At 39.2% G+C, this 18,511-nt stretch overlaps 1 protein-coding gene across 3 annotated transcripts in view; it reads left to right on the forward strand.

Annotated features, from left to right (window-relative positions):
• Positions 1–18,511, forward strand: part of LOC106084158 (pleckstrin homology-like domain family B member 1) — an 81,464-nt gene that overhangs the window by 26,529 nt on the left and 36,424 nt on the right. For all 3 annotated transcript variants that reach the window (XM_013247660.2, XM_013247661.2, XM_013247662.2), the window contains 4 exons: positions 4,393–4,507; positions 4,872–6,655; positions 6,719–6,882; positions 10,670–11,472. In XM_013247660.2, coding sequence (XP_013103114.2) covers positions 4,393–4,507; positions 4,872–6,655; positions 6,719–6,882; positions 10,670–11,472 — 2,866 coding nt within the window. The remainder of the gene's footprint in view (positions 1–4,392; positions 4,508–4,871; positions 6,656–6,718; positions 6,883–10,669; positions 11,473–18,511) is intronic.

An 18,511-nucleotide genomic window follows, 5' to 3' on the forward strand; every position in this document is an offset into this window, starting at 1 on the left:
ACATATATCAGATGTATTTGAAAACACATTTATTTGGGCGCCTTTCATCTGTTTCCGTTTTTTGTTTTTTTCTCAACAACATTCAACTTTGAAGTACAGATGTACCCACAGATTGTCTGAAGTAGACAAAAAACTGTTTTTAGAAGGTTAATAGCAACAAAAAAAAGTTATCAGTAAACGAATAAAAAAAGATTCATATTTTTGCAATTGATATAAACAAAATAAACCTTCGAATTGGGCCAGGTGGGCGTAGATGGTATGGGTGGAGCAGATTCATTTTTTATAAAATCACATGTTGCCCGAAGAAAACTACATTTAAATTTAATTTCTACCCACCATCGAAGTCTGAGTATATTTATCTTGTCATTCCTTTTCATTCCATGAAAATATCCATTTCCGACCCTATAAAGTACACGCAAAAAAATAATTCGTTTAACATAAAGGAAATTTTATGATAAAAGTACATGACTTTGCGATAAATTCTTGCAAAATTTTTTTAACCTGGCAATACCTTTCAATCTTGATATATAAAAAATGTTATTCGGGGTTTCAACTATTTCATCTATTTTCTTTACTTATAAATTGATTTAACGTCAAACGTTTAAAATGATTGAACATATTGAAAAGGATGTCAAGTTTAATTTAATGTTGTAACATAATTTAAACTCAAATTTTTACGAATTATAAGCAGATTACAATTTATTTGGATTTATTCCGATGTCATGATACACAATTATATTGGAATCCATCCATTTTCACACAACTCCATTACGGTTTTGTATTGTGATCTGCTATAATAGTTATTCTATAAATAAAACAAAATATTGTTGTTGTTGTTTTCGCACATTTCAATACCTATTTTGTGATGGATATTTCTTATCGCGTAAATGTTACCAAACAATGTGCTTTAGAAATTCTTGTTGTGTTTTTTTGTACCTGGTAGCAGAAACGTAGCCAGGATTTAATTTTTGAGCCTTTTTGAAGGCCGGTATAACTCTTTCCTAAGCGTAGTATAACATTTTGCCGAGGGTAGAATGAAAATTTACCAAGGGTAGTATAACACAATTTAAAGTTTTTCCCTTTGCCAGAGGTTGTATAATAAAGGGTGATTTTTTTGAGGTTAGGATTTTCATGTATTAGTATTTGACAGATCACGTGGGATTTCAGACATGGTGTCAAAGAGAAAGATGCTCAGTATGCTTTGACATTTCATCATGAATAGACTTACTAACGAGCAACGCTTGCAAATCATTGAATTTTATTACCAAAATCAGTGTTCGGTTCGAAATGTGTTCAAATTTTGACAAATTTTGTTCAGCGATGAGGCTCATTTCTGGTTGAATGGCTACGTAAATAAGCAAAATTGCCGCATTTGGAGTGAAGAGCAACCAGAAGCCGTTCAAGAACTGCCCATGCATCCCGAAAAATGCACTGTTTGGTGTGGTTTGTACGCTGGTGGAATCATTGGACCGTATTTTTTCAAAGATGCTGTTGGACGCAACGTTACGGTGAATGAACACATTTCGAACCGAACACTGATTTTGGTAATAAAATTCAATGATTTGCAAGCGTTGCTCGTTAGTAAGTCTATTCATGATGAAATGTCAAAGCATACTGAGCATCTTTCTCTTTGACACCATGTCTGAAATCCCACGTGATCTGTCAAATACTAATGCATGAAAATCCTAACCTCAAAAAAATCACCCTTTACTTCGTCATGGATAGTTTGACAAAGGGGAAAGGGCAGTATATCACTTTGCCAAGAGTTTTACCAAGGTAAGGAGTTATGCAAGGATAGTATGATACTTTTTCAGTGTTAGTTTGGGACTTTGTCAAGAATAGTTTGACAATTTGCCAAACAGAATAAAACACTTTTCCAAGCGTACTATTACAATATGAAACTTTACTAAGGTAGTATAACACTTCAACAAGAGTAGTATAACTCTTCCTTGGGTAATACGGGAGTATAACACTTTGTTCAGTATTACACTTTATCAAGGGTAGTATAACACTTCCACAGCCGGCATGTCAATATGACACTTTCCAAATGTAGTATAATACTTTTCCATGGGTAGTAAGACTGTACTTTACCAAAGTAGTATAACGGTGCAAAACTTCGCCAGGGTTAGTATAACACTTCGCCAAAGCAAAGTATAACTTTTCGCCATGGGTAGTACAACAGTATAACACTTTGTCCAGTATTACACATTATCAAGGGTCGTATAACAGTATAACACTTCCACAGCTGGCATGCCAATATAACATTTTCCAAAGGTAGTATAATACTTTTCCTTGGGTAGTAAGACTGTACTTTACCAAAATAGTATAATGGTATAAAACTTCGCCAGAGTTAGTGTTACACTTCGCCAATGCGAAGTTTAATATTTTGCCAATGGTAGAAAACAGTTTAACAATTTGCCAAAGGTAGTATATTGCCAAAGGCAGTATATAAAGCGAAGTTTAACATTTTGCCAATGGTAGAAAACTGTTTAACACTTTGCCAAGGATAGTATAACACTCCCCCAAGGGTGGTATAACACTTTGCTTAGTATAATATAGCACTTCCCTAAGGGTGGAATAATTGTATAACACGTCGCCAAGGGTAACATAACACTTTACAACAACAAATTTCGCCCATGAACATTCCACTAAGGAACAGCGGCAAACTTCTCACATATCAATGAGTGCAGTCCGATTCAAGTTTAAGCTCAATGGTAAGGCGCCTTCTTTTTATAGCCGAGTTCGGACGGCGTGCCGCAGTGCGACACCTCTTTGGAGAAAAGTTTTACATGGCATAGTACCTCACAAATGTTGCCAGCATTAGGAGGGGGAAACAACTGCTGAAATTTTTTTCTAATGGTCTCGCCAGGATTCGAAATCAGGTGTTCAGCGTCATAGGCGGACATTTTTTGTCGAGGGTAGTAAAACCTTTCGCCAAGGGTATTAGAACAGTGCGGCAAAAGTAGTATAACGCCACGCCAAGGGTAGTATAACAGTTCGCCGGGAATAGTATAATGCTTCGCCAAGGGTTCTAAGGTAATATAACACTTTGTCAAGGGTAGTATAACTGTATAACGTGTAACCAAGAGTAGCAGAACCGTATAACACGTCACCAAGGGTAGTAGAACAGTATAACACGTTTCCAAAGGCATTCGTTAAGTTTAGTATAACTTTCTTAGTATTACATCTCACCAAGAGTTAATTAGTATAACACTATGCCATGGGTATTTAACAGTGTAACACTTTGCTTAGGGTATTAGAACAGCATGACAATGGCAAGGGTAGTAGAACAGTGTAACACTTTGCCAAAGGTAGGATAACTGTATAAAACGTCAATTCGCCAAAAATAGTATAACAGTATAACAATTTGACAAGGGTTGTAAAACATTTCGCTAAGAGTAGTAGAACACTTTGCCAAAGGACATAAAACTCTTCGCCAAGGGTATAACATTTTGCTAAGGTAGTATAACAGTTCACCAAGAAGGTATAATAGGTTACCAATGGAAGTATAGCAGTATTACACGTTGCAAAATGACAGTATAATATGTTGCAAAACGACACTAACACTTTTCCAAGTCTAGTATTACACTTTTCCAAGGGTAGTGTAACACTTTGCAAAGGGTAGTATAACAGTATAAAACTTTGCAAATGGTAGAATAACACTTTGCCATGGATGGTGTAAAACTTTGCCACGGGTAATAACATTTTTCGCCAAGGATAATATATTTCTTCGCCATGGATAGTATAACAGTTCGTCAAGGGTAGTATGCATACGAGTATAACACTTTGGGAGTAATTTAAGCAGATCGGTTCCTTTTACATGCATACATAATTTCGAAAAATTTTGTTTCTCGAATTGCAAAACGGGATGCGAAACTATTTCGTCAATATTTTCCATGCCATATAATAGTCGATCAAAATTTCCAGAAAAAAAATCCAATCCAAAAAACCGTTGTGGTTTTTTTTTATAGAGACATTTATTATCCAATTTAGGTCATATCACCAACTCAACTCCTTCGCTCATATGGGTGTTTGGTTATTCAAGCACTCACCCCAAAATTGGCTTCTTATCAAAATACAAAAAAGTGTCAAATTCAACGATATTCACATTTCCCTCTGTCTGATTTATGGTTAGTACTTCTAATATGACACACTTACTACCAACCACCACTTTTGTGAAGTGGGCAGAACGAAAAATACTTTTTGTTTGATCCATGAAAAGCTATGCCAAAAACAACAATACCAACAGCACTCACTCAAATTGTCATTCACATTTACAAAAAAAAATGATATACAAAATTCTTTTGGTGTCATGTAGCGGCGGAATGCAGTAGTGTAAATTTAATAAAAATGCCATACTAATTTCTTTTTTTTTTGTATCTTTATTTTTAGATGTCGTTGTCGAAAAAAGATCCCTCATTTTGTGTGGCGGCAAATGATCCACACCTGGTGAGTTTAGGCGGAGGACGTTTGAGCACAGCGGTGACAATACACAATATACCCATAGGTAAGTAGCAAAAATGTTTGAGCCTCTTACAAAACGAATAGACATCAAGTACTGATCCGTAGGCGAAAGGGGCAGATGCGACACGTGTCCTCGTTGCGTTGAAACATGCTTTGAAAGCTAAGTTTTGGAAGATGATGTCACTAAGTAGATGTTTGTGAATAAAACCAAAAAAAAAAAAAAAACTGATAAGAATAGTCAATCTCGATGGCAGATGACATGTGTTTTGAGACTTAAGAATTTTTGGAAATGTTCTAAAGCTTCGTTTTTAGGGGGAACCTTTTGCATTTGTTACAGTTTAGTTCAGAGATAAGACAGAATTTTGAATAATTTAAAATGTTTGACTATTGTTTATTGTGCTTCATAGGTGACACCACGGTGGGCTCCTCTTTACGTTGTAATATTTCCTTGAACGGCAGCGGTGTTCGTCCCCTACACTGTACCATCTATCGCAGCGAAGAGAACGAGGTCACCTTGGTACCCGAACGTGATGCTCGCATCTTGATTGATGGTACTAAAATTATGGAAGATACCAATCTTACCCAAGGTGCCATGATAACCATAGGAAAATCGTATTATCTGCGTTTCAATAATCCCGCCGAAGCCAAACAGATACGCACAGCCATGGGATCGAGTGAAAGAATTTCCATGCCACAAATTGATTTCAGCCAAGGTGGAGGTGGTGGTGGTAGTGGCGGCAGCATGCAAAGAAATTCCGGCAAAAGTTCCGATAGCATAAGCGGCGGAGAAATCGAATCATTTTATGAAACCACCATACAGCCAGCGGCAGCTCGTCAGACCAACAACTCAAGCAAGTCCTATTGCAAATTGGCTCCCATCGATATAAATGGCCTCCAATGTCCCAAGGTGTTTACAGCCGATTTGGTTACCGTCAATCTGCCGGCAGAAGATGTATTGGGTCAGAAGTATAACAGATTTGCCAAAAATATGATGGCAGAATCCCAGCGGAATGAAAAGAATATCAACCATGCCCAAAGCAATTTGAGACAGATCAAAACCAATAACAACAATATCTATGATAATGTTCCCATGCCTTTGCAGACTGAGAAGAAGAACAATGCGGATAGCCAACGCCAGGCTTTGAATGCCTACGATCGTTATCCCAAATTGGGTAATCTGCAAATATTTCCCATGAACAGTATTAACAATGAAATGAACACTAACTCAAGTCCAGTCCACAACAACAACAATAACAGTACCCCCTTGTCCATACGTAATCTTTTGGATGAACGCAAGGATCTGGAATATCATCATAACATAAGCAATGATGAGCAGCATCATTTGGATGATATGCTTAAGATCTGCACTGAATACACCGATAGGCAAAATCAAAATAATCCCAATGTAGTAGCAACAGCAGGCGGAGGAGGTGGAGCAGGCAATTCAATGACCTCTTCGCCCATTGTTCAGAATCGCATTATCACCAATGGCTCTTTGCCGCGTGAAAGAAAATCTCCTTTCCAGCATGAGTCCCAGAGATCATTCGATGGTAGTTTTTCAAATGTCTCCTCTTCAGCCGATAACAATGATGTCAGCCACAGCTCTAGTGGTTACGAAAATGTTCGTGTTCTAGGACCCAAACGTGTAGAGATTAATGGGCAACAGCAGCATCATGGCTCAGAGCATGGCGGTGAGTCTTATGAGAATGTGGTGGTGGGTAAATATGTGCCTCAAAGTCCTCGCACCAAAATACGCACCACTTGTATGTCGCCCAAAAAGGAGCAAAGTTTTAGTGGCATATTTTCACAAAAAGCCGAGCCACAAGCTCAAAGCAAATTCATACCCAATCGGCAAACGGAATATGATGAACTGCTTAGGACATTTGGGGAAAAGTTACAAATTGAAATGCAAGCTATAGAGGAAAGTAGTCGTTATCAACCGAAAGCTCGTGAAAAAGGCAACTCCCCTGCATCTCAATCACCGGTGGCGAGTAGAACCAATAAAAATGTTCATAATCTTAAGTTGAACTTAAGATTGCCCAGCTCTTTGCAGAATTCACCCAAACTGAATAAGAAACCAGCGCCAGCTCCTAGAACTCTTATTAAAAGCTCTGCCAATGGCACCAGCGGCAGTCTTCCTCATTTGTCTGCGTCCTCTAATGGTTCAGGCTTTGGATCATCATCAAACAAGGTAAGTTAGTTGGGGTAAAAAAATTTGTTATTTTCATTCTGATTTTGTTTTTTCTATTTTTAGGGCGATCCTCCTCTGTTTAGAGCCAAATTAGAGTTCGAGTTACAGTCATTACAGGATAAAATCCATCGCTTGGAGGCACAACGTAATGCCACCAGGGTGATGGAGGAAACACAGCAAGCTAAACTGAAGCAGTCGATAGAAATGAAATCGGATCAAGTAAAAAAGTAAGTTTCTTTAACTCCAACGAAATAGTTTTGGGTGTCTATGTAATCGAAACTGTTGTCTAATGGGAAAAAACCAATCAAGTATTCGACCATACAACTTTTCCTAATATTTCCTCTCAAAGAAAGTCTTTCAACCAATACGACTCATCTAAAAATCAGCGAGGGGTTGACGAATTTCGTTCTTAAATATTAAAAAATTCTCCTTATTATGCCTAGGTGGGGGTTCCTGCTCAGTGGAAGTTGGAGTAATTTCTCTGGGGGTAGCTTAGAAGAAATTGTTTAGACAGAAGTTCATAATGATCCTCAATTTTAAGGATCGCGGTCTATTCGCCTAGATGATATTTTGACAGATTACTAGGGCATCACGCTGCACCGTACAACCGTACGTTCGTGGTTATTCCATAATCGCCGCCAACAGTGTACTTTCCTGGACATTGTAACCAACATGCAATATCTGAGTTTCTCCTGTCATCAGGGTACCTTCGTTGTCCCTGTACCGTACCATCTCTTAGTCTTTCCTGTTTTAGTGTACTTCCGAGGTCGCTGCTCTATACAACCGTCTTTAGAATCACGCCCGAAAGGCAACGAATATCAGATAGGCACAAGGTGTGGATTGTGAACATGCCAAAACTATGTGGCCTAGAGGTCTACTGAATTGCTGTCGCTGGCTGGAACAGACGTCTCAGTCATTGTGTCTGCCATTACAGGTCACTGTCTGATCGGAACATTCCCGCGCCGATCGGTCCTATGGACCGGAACGAACTTGCTCACCCATGGAGCTTGTCGAGGATCGTCACCTCCACATAGAAATGTGGTTACAACAACAACAAAATGTTTCTTAGGTTCTGACATTGGAGGCCACCGTAGCGCAGAGGTTAGCATGTTCGTCTATGACGCTGAATTCGAATACTGGCGAGAACATAGGAAAATTTTTTCAGCGGTGGTTACCCCCTCCTAAAGCTGGCAACATTTGTGAGATACTTTCTTCTCTCCAAAGAGGCGTTGCACTGCGGCACGCCGGTCGGACTCGGCTATAACAAAAGACTCATATTGGGAGCAGTGTAATTCATCACAGGTTGGACAATCGCCCTTGTTAATAGGGTTTCCTTGGCTGGCTGCACTTACGGAATGCTCCCTGCCAAAAATTTGAGGACCTTGTTCTTGTTTTTTGCCTTAATACAGACTTCAGTGGCATAGGCTGAGATCAAGTGCCGCACCTAAATTTTTATACCCACCATCGACGGATAGGGGTATATTCATTTTGTCATTCCGTTTGCAACACATCGAAATATCCATTTCCGACCCTATAAAGTATATATATTCTTGATCAGCGTAAAAATCTAAGACGATCTAGACATGTCCGTCCGTCTGTCTGTTGAAATCACGCTACAGTCTTCAAAAATAGAGATATTGAGCTGAAACTTTGCACAGATTCTTTTGTTGTCCATAAGCAGGTTAAGTTCGAAGATGGGCTATATCGGACTATATCTTGATATAGCCCCATATAGATCTATCCGCCGATTTAGGATCTTAGGCCAATAAAAGCCACATTTATTGTCCGATTTTGCTGAAATTTAAGACAGTGAGTTGTCTTAGACCTCTCGACATCTTCCGTCAATATGGCTCAGATCGTTTCAGATTTGGATATAGCTGCCATATAGACCGATCCTCCAATATAGGGTCTTAGGCCCATAAAAGCCACATTTATTTTCCGATTTTGCTGAAATTTGGGACAGTGAGTTGTCTTAGACCCTTCGACATCTTCCGTCAATATGGCTCAGATCGGTTCAGATTTGGATATAGCTTCCATATAGACCTATCCTCCGATTTAGGGTCTTAGGCCCATAAAAGCCACATTTATTATCCGATTTTGCTGAAATTCGGGACAGTGAGTTGTCTTAGACCCTTCGACATCTTCCGTCAATATGGCTCAGATCGGTTCAGATTTGGATATAGCTTCCATATAGACCTATCCTCCAATTTAGGGACTTAGGCCCATAAAAGCCACATTTATTATCCGATTTTGCGGAAATTTGGGACAGTGAGTTGTGTTAGGCCCTTCAACATTCTCCGTCAATTTGGCTTAGATCGATCCAGATTTGGATATAGCTGCCATATAGACCGATCTCTCGGTTTTAGATTTTGGAGCCATAAAAAACGCATTTATTGTCCGATGATGCCGAAATTTGGAACAAAGAGTTATGTTAAGCCCCTCCACATATTTCTGCAATTTGGTCTAGATCGATCAAGATTTGCATATAGCTGTCATATAGACCGATCTCTCGATTTAAAGTCTTGGCCTCATAAAAGGCACATTTTTACTCCGATTGCACTGAAATTTGACACACTGATTTATATTATGCTTTTCGACATCCGTGTCGTATATAGTTCATATCGGTTTATTTTTAAATATAACTTCTAAAAAGACCAATATTTTGTTATATACAATTGAACAATAACTTTTACTTATTAGTATTTGGTCTAAATCGGAACATATATTGATATAGCTGCTATGGGGCATACGGTATTTATATATCCGAGGTGGTGGGTATCCAAAGTTCGGCCCGGCCGAACTTAACGCCTTTTTACTTTTTTTTGGGTTTTCACTGTGGGAATTATTTTTCCATCGATAATTACCTTGAGCACTTTTGTGGCCTCATTCGTTCAGTCGGTGAAAAGTGTCCCCGACTATTTTGTGGGCGAGATTTTCATATTGCGACTCTTGAAATATTCCGCAAGAGCCATCGATACCACTCGCCCTTGCCAGGATATAGCAGAGTTCGGCATATAATAATGGTAGTGCTTAGACTATTGAACCCTATGGGGCTTCGTGTTTTTAAACTCTTCATACGACTCTCGGCAGTATGTGTAGTTCGCAATCCACAATAATCCCATGGCAGCCGGTTGTAGGTACCGTATTGACCCGACGGAGTCCTTTATCGGCAAGGGCTGCCGCCTCGGTGTACAACACACTCTTATATAACAACAACACCCCTTTCGTTGTTGTTTTTGGTATAGCAGTGTATTGTGTTCTATCTTTCGCCTGCTTAGTTCTGTTGAATATCCAGATCCAGGAACTTTGCGACTGGGATTAGGTGTGTCCAGAGGGATCTGGGTTAGGGATATTCAACAGAACCCTTCGACCTCCCTTTAGTAGAATTGATGAGATACGACTCGATGACGTCGTTGAAAAGTGCGGTGAGATTGACCGTATCGAATGTCTTTGATTGGTTAAGATGGACAAATTGAGAGTGTCAGTCAGGCATTTTATTCCCATCTTACCTATATGCTTGAGCTTCATTATAAATATTCCATCAGGACCCACAACCATTGATGTCCTTGGTGGACTAACCCCACCTAGAAAGACCCAGTTACTGAGTTCGGAATAGTTTAGTAGACCAACTAGTATTGATCAAAATCCTCGGTTCCTGCTTAGCATGCGACAGAGAAATTTGACACATCAATCATCTATTTACATGCCTAGGAAAACAGTCTCAATCTCTCAATCCTAGGCCTTTGCACCTGCATGGTAGATTGCCCTTAAACTTAGGGACCTGGCGCACCTTAAACTTTGGACTCTCTTCTGTTTTACTGGTGGATCGTATTATTACAGGCCACAGACATCCTTTCACTTATGTTATTAACTTACTTGGGATCGTAGACATCTCGTTCAACCTCTTCCACTTTAGTTTCCCCTTCATTAGCTTCTAAGTTGAATATATTTTAATTATTGGGTTATTTTTATGGTATGCAATAAAATTCTAATACATTTCCCGCCATTTTTCAGATTAAAGGAAATGCTTAAGGATAAAAAGGATAATGAATGTCTCAAAGAAGAAATAAGAAAAATCACAGAATCTCTCGACAATGATCGTAAAATATTTGAAGACTTGGAATTTCAATATCTGGAAGAAGAATCAGAATGGCATGCTTACCACGAAGAACTGAAATCGGAAGCAAAACAAATGTCCCATAAGCTAGGCGCTCAGCCTAAAGAATGGCAAACATTATCCAAAGATTTTAAAGAAAGGCACAGTGATGCCAAGAAACAAATGGCCAATGCATCTAAACTCTCCATCGGTAGCGACCATCAGCAAGGTGTTGACAAGCCCTATGATATTAGTGAGGCCATAGGCATAATGTCACAGTCCCTATTTGGTTCGGCGGAAATGTTATGCCCTCGTCGTCATACGGAAGATGTGATGTCACGTAGTGTCAATGAAAACATGTTTTTCAATAATAAAATTGAATTGCCCTCCTCTACCAATGGCGTCAGTGGGACCATAACTACCAGCACACCCAAACGTCCGCCATTACAAATTTTCAACATCGATGATGAATGCTTACAAGACTCGGCGAACAATGCGGAAACATTTAATAATGCGGTACACTTTAATCTTACTTTGGGCAATGATAATTTTGAATTTAATCCCTTGGAAAAAAGAGTTCCCTCGCAAGATGACATTGATCGCATATCTAAGGTAACCTCCGATGCCCCGATATCCAATAACACTGAGGGAGCCACAACGAAAATATTTGATTCAATTAAGGAAATTGAACGAAATCGACAGTTGCTGTTGGCACAACAAGGTAAGAAAATATTAATTTGGGAAAGTTGTATTGTTGTTGTTGGAACAGTTTGTAGTGTCTTTATATATTGGGTTGCCCAAAAAGTAATTACGGATTTTTTTAAAAGAAAGTAAATGCATTTTTAATAAAACTTAGAATGAACTTTAATCAAATATACTTTTTTACACTTTTTTTCTAAAGCAAGTTAAAAGTAACAGCTGATAACTGACAGAAGAAAGAATGCAACTACAGAGTCACAAGCTGTGAAAAAATTTGTCAACGCCGACTATATGAAAAATCCGCAATTACTTTTTGGGCAACCAATATTTATCGTTAGATAAGTTTCTGCTAAATATCCAGATCTAGAAAATGTGTAACTTGAGCGCATTGTGTTAATTGTGCTGAAAGAACTTGTCTCAGTTTACGGGGCTTCGATTTCTTATACCTAAAATCCACAAACCACACTAATAATTTTCGATCAAACGTTTAGAGCGTGGGCGAAGGCGAAGGAGGTTTTTGTTGGTTGTTGTTGGTTTTTCCTGCCTTCAGTAGAGAGATCACTTCACCCATTTACCAAGCATCAAGAACTTTGAGAGTGCTTAGAGACAGGTTTAGGACTCGTATCATCTACTCGACTCCTGATACATGGAAGTTATTATGTATCAGTGTAAAAATTCCGTATGCAGTTTCGTCCACAGCAAGTTGTGATGGTTATTCTTTAGCTCGGAGATTACGAACACAACGAATGGCTCTCCTTGCCACTTTCGGTATGCTTACTAAATTAACGGTTGTACAACCTGAAGCATCTCATCTGTTCAGTCACTGTTACGTCCCCAAAAACGACTGAGGTTCTATCATGCCTTCTACGGGGTTTAGTCAGTGACTTAAAAGTAGACACCACAACTTGCCAATACCGGCGCTTAAGTTGCAAATGTAAATTTGGTGATGAATTTTTCGTTAAAGAACAGGGGCAAACCTCTCACATATCAATGAGTGCTGTTCGAGCAAGTTTAAGCTCATTGATAAGAGACCTACTTTTTATAGATGAGTCCGCGACGAACGGCGTGCCGCTGTGCGAAATCTCTTTGGTAGACATTTGAACTTGGTTATCATTGAGCTTAAAAACTTGAATCGACCAGAACTCAATGATATGCGAGAACTTTGCCCTTTGTTCCTTAATGGAATGTTCTTGCGCAAATATTTGCAATTTGGTATAAAGTGGGGCGGCTGCTGTGTAAATGCCGTCACAGAATTTCTTCCCAGAATATCTGAAGGAAATGGTTGCTGTTGTTGTTGTAGCATCATTTGTAAGTGGAGGTAGCGATCCTCGTACAGCTCAATAGGTGAGCCATCTCGTTCGGTCCCCAGGACCGATAAACACCACACAGATCGAAGCCCAAACATACAGCCTGTGCCGTGCTCACAGTTATCTTATGCCTGGAAATAGTTGTTGTTGTAGCAGTGTGTTGTACACTGAGGCGGCAGCCCTTGCCGATGGAGAACTCCATCGGATCAAACCGGTACGTACAACCGGCTGCCATGGGATTGCCTAGAAATTGTAATTCAATGTTTCGACGATAGGTGTATCTTTGTAGCTGTCCCAATGGATTTTATTCTCATTGATTAACGTCCTTGAAAGTGGAAGAATTAAACCGAAGTTAGATCAGACGACTATGAAATGGAAGGGTGTCAGAAAACCTGATTTACCATTCCAGACACGGGATAGTTGTGAGCACCACACAGGCTGAAACATTCAGGTCCAATCTGTGTGGTGTTCATTGCTGTCACGAGAAGCTTTGCTGCGAGCTACCGGGCGCGTCCACAGGTTGCGGATAGTGGAATACACCATACAGAATAGCTCCAATGGCAGTTGCGGACAATCATCGGTATCGAGCGTAGAGTCTCAGTGAGAGGCCGGCTGGCATCGGCTCGAGTTATTGGCGCCTTTAAATAACCAATAGCCAACCTGTTCCTGCGGCGATCGGTCCTTTGGACCGGAACGAGATTGCTCAACTACAGGAGCTTGACGAAGATTGCCACCTCCATATGAAAATGTGGCTACAACAACAACCATACAAGTTGACTCAATGGGAGGTGGGAGTCTAATTCACCGTGCAAAAGTGAAGGCATTCATCAGCAGTGTCAAATGCAATAAGTCATAAAGATCATTAAAGCCTTATAATACCAAACGATTATAGCTGGACAGCAGTTAACTGATGTAAGGCTTATAACCTAAGGCACAACTGCCAAACGGTCGTATAGACACGTTGTTAGCTCTATCCGACATTGAGGTCCAATATGTGTGGAGTTTATTGCTGTAACGAGAAACTTAGCTGCGAGCTACCAGGCGCGTCCACAGTTTGCGGATAGTGGAATGCTCTATCCGGAGTAGCTGTAACTGCAGTCGCGGACAATCAGCGGTATCGAGCGAAGAGTCTCAGTGAGAGTGAGAGTCAGGTGACACCGGCTCTTGCACAAATACTGAGTACCTACGATGCTCGATGTGGCAAGGCGAATTATTGGCGACCAATGGCCAACCTGTTCCTGCGGCAATCGGTCCTTTGGACCGGAACGAACTTGCTCACCTACATTGAGCTTGACGAGGATCGCCCCTTCTACATGAAAATGTGGTTAAAACAACAACAAGAACAGTACTGGACTTGACTATTACTCCCATAAAGGTGAGAAAGGTCTATACATAGCAGGGAATGGTGTATCAAACTACCAGTTCGCTACCTCCACTTCGTGTGCGATTCTTGCGCATCAGATTGTAACAGTTACAACTGTGCAACTTCTCTATTTCATAGACTATTCCTTGGTGGGCCTGTCAATGGCAGAGGAGGTGTTAATACTACATATCTTGCTGCACGGCAGAAATCGGCTTGTGATCCACTGCTGATTACCTTGCAACGTAGTCGGTATGACTGTACTTCCATATAGGCGTCAAGACAAAGCTCCCTATATATGGTACCTTACCGACATTGACTAATAATGGGTTTCTCAATCCCAGCACGCACGCATCAGAAGCGTCGTCTGGTGTTTCCCATCTGCGCCCTAGGGTCCTATGCAAAAGCTTTCTAACTGAAACATTTAATTTTGAACTTTCTATAGTCCGGAAGTGGGCACACTAGCCCCAAAAATTTATTTTGTAGTCGTTTTTCTGGAATAATTTTTTAGGGTTAATGGGATACACATTCTTCTAAAAAAGATTACACTCTTGCCAAGTAAATATATTGATTAAGGTAAAGATCACGTTTCCTGTTCTTATTACGTGTTTTTAGCCAAAATGTTTCCCTATCGACTCCATATGTAATAAGTCTTCCCAAATATGGCTCAGTAGATAGATAAATAAGGCTTCACAATTAATGACAACAAATTATTTTTATTTAGTGGCGCATGTTTTTTTATTATTTTAACCTAAACGATTAAACAATTTTGGTATTAACATATTAAATGTTATGGCTCATAACAATCATTTCGCACGCGCATATTGCCCAAAAACTCTCATGGCAAGCTTCAGCTTGAACACTGTTTTTTATACACTCACTGGCACACCTTGCCTTTTTTAAGCTTAGATAATATTTAACATTTTTTTAGGTATTGGTTACGGTCATTTAACTTTTGTTAATTGTCATGTAGCAGCACTATTGTATAAACAAGTAATATAATCTGATTAAATAAAACACGTTTTACTAATGAATAAGAGGCTTAAGAGCAATGATTTAAATGTCTTATTTTACAATTGTCGTACTTTTGTTCTAAACAAACGTTGAAATCTTTTTTTGAATACAAATTTTGTTTGTTTTCATTTTCACAGAAAGAGAAAACTACTCCATTATGTATATTTTAATCATTTGAGTTGCTAGTTGAACTATGGTGAAGCCATAGGTGGAAGATAAGTCAGAGCTATAGTCATTAAGCCTATGAGCTTATAGCATGAATAAAACAACAACAACCTACCAAATCCCAAACGCATTACTTAAATTCCAATTTGATTTTTTAGTTTTCTGAGAATTCTGAAGATAAAATAGTCCAAACTCAACATTTTATAAGGAAACAGGGGTCAAACTTCTCTCATACTCGTATCAATGAGTACTGCTAGATTAAATTTTAAGATCGTTCATAAGTGACCTCCTTTCTATAGCCTAGTCTAAACGGCTTGCCATTGTGCGATACCTCTCTTTGGAGAGAATTATTTTACATGGCATAGTATTGGGTTGCCCAAAAAGTAATTGCGGATTTTTTAAAAGAAAGTAAATGCATTTTTAATAAAACTTAGAATGAACTTTAATCAAATATACTTTTTTTACGCTTTTTTTTCTAAAGCAAGCTAAAAGTAACAGCTGATAACTGATAGAAGAAATAATGCAATTACAGAGTCACAAGCTGTGAAAAAATTGGTCAACGCCGACTATATGAAAAATCCGCAATTACTTTTTGGGCAACCCAATACTTGACAAATGTCGCCCGATTAGGCGGGTGTAATCAAAGCTGAAGAATTTTATGATGTTCTCGTCGGAATTCGAACCTAGGCTTTCAGCGTCATAGGCGGAAATGCTAATCTCTTCGCCGAGGTGGCCTTCGGCCTTTTTGTTTTTTAAACCAATACCTCTTTTTTCCCACAATACCACAAACTATTTACTTGATCCAAGGAAGATGGAAATCCCCGGCGACATGACTAGAAATTCGTTATAACTCTAGAAACAGGAAATATATCTAGAAATCAAATAATGATGCTAAACAAACAATATCAGCTAGAAACGTGAAGCAATTTGCACCAATCGCTGTTTTACTGAATTACCATCGCTTTCAGATGTTCCTGACGCTGGTAAGGTTGCAGAAAAAACAAATAAAAGCGTGCTAAGTTCGGATGGGCCGAATCTTTCTCATATATAAAATTCAATTTGTGTTTGTTCCGTATAGACTCAAAAACTGCTGAATCGATTACCTTAAAATTTTCACAGATTGTGTAGGTTGGTCTGGAAGGAAACATAGGCTATATAATTTTTTGATATCGCGAGGGGGGGGCGGACCCTCCCCCTTACCTCAAAAGTACTACCCAAAAATAAAAGTGGACCGATCGGGACAATATGGGTTTCGAATGAAAGTTATTCAAGAGTAGAGTACGAATTTCATAATAAAAGTTGGGCCCAAGTACCTGGGGGGGGGGGGGCCGCCCCAACCCAAAAACCCCTTAAAATAGGTTTATTTGACTATCATGACAATATGGGACTCAAATGAAAGGTATTCGGGAGTAGATTACGAATATGGTCAGGAAGTAGGAATAGGCTTTATCATTTATTAATAACGGAAGCAGGCGGACCCTCCACCGTTACCCCAAAAACATCAACCAAAATCAAAAGTGGACCAATAAGGTCAATATGGGTATCAAATGAAAAGTGTGTGGGAGTAGATAACGAATTTGGCTTACAAATTCATGTCGAAGTATAGGGGGTCACCCCACCACCACAAAAACGCCCAAAATGGGCACATTAGCCAATCACGGATATATGGGACTCGATTTGATTGCTCCGTATAGACTGAAAAACGGCAGAACCGATTTTGTCGAAATTTTCGCATATTGTGTAGGTTGGTCTGAATGGAAGCATAGGCTATATAATTTGTCGGTATCGGGGACGGATCTTATGCCAAAGACACAACCTAAAATCAAAAGTGGACCGATGGGGACAATGTAGGTATCAAATGAAAGGTATTGGAGAGTAGAGTACGATTTTGAGTCTAAGGACCCATCGGGCCGCCCCAACCCCAAAACTCACCCAAACAGACATAGTACGTTCATTTCAATATGGGGCTCAAATAAAAGATATTCAAGAGTAGATTTCGAATTTGGCATACAAAATCAGATCGAAGTATAGGGGGTCAAGCCACCTCCCAAAAACGCCATTAAACTCATTATGACTATATGACACTTGGCTGAACCAATTTTCTTAAAATTTTCATAGATTGTGTACGTTTGTCTGGAAGGAAACATGTAGGCTATATAATTTTTATATAAACCCAGCGGGCCCCCCAACCCCAAAACTTCTCTAAACAGATATATTCGAAGTTCATGTCAATATGGGATTCAAATGAAAAGTATTAGGCAGAAAATTACAAATATGGCATAAAACATTAGGTCCAAGTAAAGGGAGGTCGCCCACCCCCAAATGGGCATATTAGCCGATCATGGCTATATGGGACTCAAATAAAAGGTACTACGGAGCAGATTACGAATATGACATTAAAATTTGCGTTCAAGTCTAGGTGGCGCTTTTCCTCCTAAAGATACGTCAAATGGGTTATTTGACCCATTATGACAATATGAGACTGAAATGAAAGGTTTTTGACCCCCCCAAGTTTTGACACCAAGTGTTTTGGGGTAAGCCCTAAAGCACCACCTAAACTGAACTTCATTTCCGTTGGGAATAAAGAACGAATTTGATATCTATTTTAAGTGCAACTTGCCGGTCATTGTCATGCTATTGGAGCCATATCAGGTTATGGACCGATTCAGTTTGGATGTTGGAGACTATAGTAGATGTCATTGTAAAAAACGTCAGCCAAATCGGATAAGAATTGCGGCTTATAGGGGGTCAAGAAGTAATATCAGAAGATCGGTTTATATGGGGCTATATCATATTATAGACCAATTCAGACTAGTTTTGGCACACATGTTGAAGGTCATAGGAGAAGTCGTTGTACAAAGCCAAATCGGATATGAATTGCGCCTTCTATAGCCGCAAGAAGTATAATCGGGAGACGAACCGATTTGGATGATCCAAATCAAACATGGCATAGTTATTGGAAGTCAAAAAAAAAATGTATGCCAAATTTTATCAAAATCATAACATAAAATAATTAAATAAAAATAAAATAATAATTGCGCTCTCTAGAGGCTTAAGAAGACAAAATCCGAGATCGGTTCATATGGCAGATATGTCAAGTTATGAATCGTTTTGACCAAACTTAATACAGTTGTTGAACTTCATACGAGGTTTGCCTTTTATATTTCGGGATAAGATAATACAAAAACAAATATTAATCATCGATAATCGCTTTA

The sequence above is a fragment of the Stomoxys calcitrans genome, chromosome 2 (genome assembly GCF_963082655.1).
Source record: "Stomoxys calcitrans chromosome 2, idStoCalc2.1, whole genome shotgun sequence".
Taxonomy (NCBI): Eukaryota; Metazoa; Arthropoda; class Insecta; order Diptera; family Muscidae; genus Stomoxys; species Stomoxys calcitrans.